Source organism: Bidens hawaiensis, unplaced genomic scaffold (genome assembly GCF_021521415.1).
Source record: "Bidens hawaiensis isolate Kalapana, Puna unplaced genomic scaffold, B.hawaiensis_p1.1 tig00030209_1, whole genome shotgun sequence".
Classification (NCBI taxonomy): domain Eukaryota; kingdom Viridiplantae; phylum Streptophyta; class Magnoliopsida; order Asterales; family Asteraceae; genus Bidens; species Bidens hawaiensis.
Window position 1 is genome coordinate 164,688 of NW_027495025.1, and position 3,510 is coordinate 168,197.

At 34.7% G+C, this 3,510-nt stretch overlaps 1 protein-coding gene across 1 annotated transcript; it reads left to right on the forward strand.

Annotated features, from left to right (window-relative positions):
- Window positions 1–1,003: 1,003 nt before the first annotated feature.
- On the forward strand, window positions 1,004–2,322 carry LOC143580052 (dof zinc finger protein DOF5.7-like). Its single transcript, XM_077063191.1, has one exon. The coding sequence runs from the start codon at window positions 1,024–1,026 to the stop codon at window positions 1,900–1,902; it is 879 nt and encodes a 292-aa protein (XP_076919306.1). The 5' UTR covers window positions 1,004–1,023; the 3' UTR covers window positions 1,903–2,322.
- The last annotated feature ends 1,188 nt before the right edge of the window (window positions 2,323–3,510 follow it).

Consider the following 3,510-nt stretch of genomic DNA (forward strand, 5'->3'; position numbering starts at 1 on the left):
TCATTTTCAGGACTTTTTACAAAAAAAGAAAAAACTATATTAGCTAAATAAAATAAAATAAAGTGTCTTGTGACATACCCTATCTCCATTTCTATGCATTCATTTCATTTAACAATTTCAATCACAATATTCTTACCACTTTTTAAACATTTCTCCTTTTGTTGTCCACTGCCTTTCGGTTGTTGTTACACTTGTCCACTCCCCACCCTTAATTCTCCTTTTCTTTTAATTACTGGCCTTCTATTTTGTGATGTTGTTTCGTAGGGTGGGGACTTACATGTGGAAAACACGATTTGTATATGTTATGTCAATATCATATCGTCCAAATTTTGTCTACTACCCCATACCCAACCACCCATACCACTACCCCCACCCCACCCCATCCCACAACAGAAGCTCTTTCTACTTGAGTCTCTTTCTTCTTACTTTCACTTTCTCTCAAAGTGGGTTGGATTCTAAGAAAGAGCGACCCGATAATTTTTTGAGGGTTTAAATATAAAACAAAAAAATATTCTTATTCACATAATATCATCATGCTACTAAATAAATATCATAAAAATTCAAACATCATATGATAATATGATATGCTAATTTTTAAAAGTACAAAACTAATTATAAAACAAAATATTTCAAATATTAAATACTTCAAATTAAAAGACATCTATAAAGATAAGACAATGAATGTCCGGGTCAGGTTGTTCGGGGTTTTTGTTAGAGAAAAATAGATCTTATTTTTCGGGCATTCTCTAATTAATTCTAGTGGCGAGTACGTTTAAAAAAACACATCCGTTGGTTGGATATATATGCATATAATTCTAGAAACATAAACAAACAAGAACCCTCTTATTCTCTTTGATGAAGTTCACAAGAATCCTTCAACATCATGCATGAAACCGTGAATATGGTGTATCATTGCCTCTGCCAAAGGCAACTCCAATCACCCACATCCTAATACTCTCTCTCTTCCTTCTCTCGTATAGAAAAAAGTTTCTTTAGGGTTTCCTGTCCTATAATCTGTTTGTGATGTCTATCAACATACCATTAAAACAAGCAAGAAAAGATGACAACCAAACTCCTGGTGGTGGCCGGAAAACATCTTCTCAGAGGCCACCGGAGCAAACCCTAAGGTGTCCAAGATGTGATTCCACCAACACAAAGTTTTGCTACTACAATAACTACAACCTCACCCAACCTAGATACTTTTGCAAGACTTGTAGAAGGTATTGGACCAAAGGTGGAGCCTTGAGAAACATTCCTATTGGAGGTGGTTGCCGGAAGAACAAGAAAACAACAAAGTCTTCCACAAAGTTTGTCATCGGAGATTCTTCGTCGGAGATTCAGCTTGGTGGAGTCAACGACCCACATAGGGTTAACCAATTATCATCTTCTTGTTATGAACAGAATACTCAAAATCATCTTACCTTTATGAATCTTAATCCTTTAGGTTTAGGGTTTAGTCACCACAACCACAGCCAAACTGGAGATCATGCGTTGTTACCAAATCTTCAAGAAACTGGTTTTACATACACCAATCTTCAACACAACACTAATGTTGCTTCCATTGAAGCATTGAGCTCTTTGAACCAAGATTTGCATTGGAAGCTGCAGCAGCAGCGGCTATCGATGCTCTTCGGTGGTAGCAGTGGTGCGGGTGAAGATAATCATCCCAGACAACACCAGAAAGAATCCGGCTTGCAACCCATTTTGTTTCAGAATCTAGACACCTCAAAGAAAGAAGTTAGCACCGGAGACAGTGGCGGTTTGGCGACCGAGTGGTTCTTCGACAACCATTATGCACCCGTGAATATAAATGGTGGAAACAATCAGCAAAATGATGACATTAGCATTAACAACTGGAATGGGATTCAAGGTTGGAATAACATGCATCATTATCAAATGTGAAATGCGACATGTGACGTACACATTGTTGTAACCTATATGTTAGTTATTCTGCTAATGATATGTGTTGTATTTGCATCTCTATCCTATGTGATTTTTATCATTTTAATGAATGTTATAAGATAACTAATTAATCAAAATAAACAGTAATAGTTTAAGATGGATTTGTTGGAAAGAACAAAGTGAGAATAGAATATCTTTTGAAATTATGGAATTGTTGCAGAACACTCACTGTCTGACTCAATCTGGAAACTGTGTTGATCAGACTTTTGGGATGACAGTTCTGTGAAACATAACAATAGCTAGGCAGCCTCTTCCCTTAACTACTACTAGACATAGGCTTTTGCAGACTCAACTCCATCCCCGTACAAACCCTTCTCTCTCACACACAATATATGTCAGTACTACGTGTCCTTTTTTCATATACCACAATATTTAAACGTTTTTCATATACTTTTCATAACGATAAACAAAGATTAATGTTTAGATACCCCATACGGTGTGATTAAATGTCAACAGTTCACCGTCAGTTGGCCTAACCTAGTCGTACGAACCCCTTAAGCGTCTCCAAGTTATCTTCAGCTATGGGAAAAAACCACTCGTTCGAAAGCGCACTTGTGGTTAAACCCGGACGCCTTAATGATCGAACTAGAGATCACAAAAATCACAGTCTTCATTCATTGAGCCACCCATGACCACATAAAATGTTGTAAGTGAGAATAAAACTTGGGTCTCCATTAAAAACTCATACTTCATACCACTAAACTAAACGTTTTTCATACAATAAATGGTTTTAGATAAATAGGGAAAATCATTTACTTGACTGAAAACTTACTCTAACTATTAACTACATGAATATGTGTAAAGGTTTATGGTTTTAGGTATATCAATTGGATAGTTCTATCCGTGGCAGATAGAGATGCTTTCTAAAAAGACGTTTTTTTTTTCTTTTTTGATTAATTTTATTTTAGTTTTAATTTATTTAATTTATTTTGATTATTGTTTTTTTATTTTGTTGTATTATTAGAAAAAGATTTTATTGTTGATTTTATTTATCAACAATTATAAAAACTATAACAAAACAATGTAAACAAATGATATATCTGTTGGGTTTTTAACAAGTTTATCAAAGCCATAAAACCATATATGTATGAAAAACGTAGCTGATATAATTATTTCAAAACTTGTTATTTATATTAATATAAAACCGATTTTATATACAAAACCCAAAACTCGGATCCATATACGAAAATACATACTATACAAATAAACAATCATAGTGTATTTAGAAAACTACCTTCAAGTTGCTAGGAAAGATGAAGATGATAATATTCTTGAGAGGCTAGTCTTCAAATGGAGAAAACCCTCAAGTTTGTATATCTCAAGCCACCAACAAAACACCTTTTGGTTTGCTAGGATTTACACTTAAACTCCTACCATCTCCTCCTTTAATCTTGGCCAAAAATGAGAGAGAGAAAAAGGAAGTTTTTACACTTGTGTTAATTAAGAGAGAGGGAGAGAGAAAGACATAGATGAGTTTTTCAACCAATGCACCACCTCTTTAACAAATGCACAACCTCTTTGTCAAATGAGAATCCTTGCATATTATAG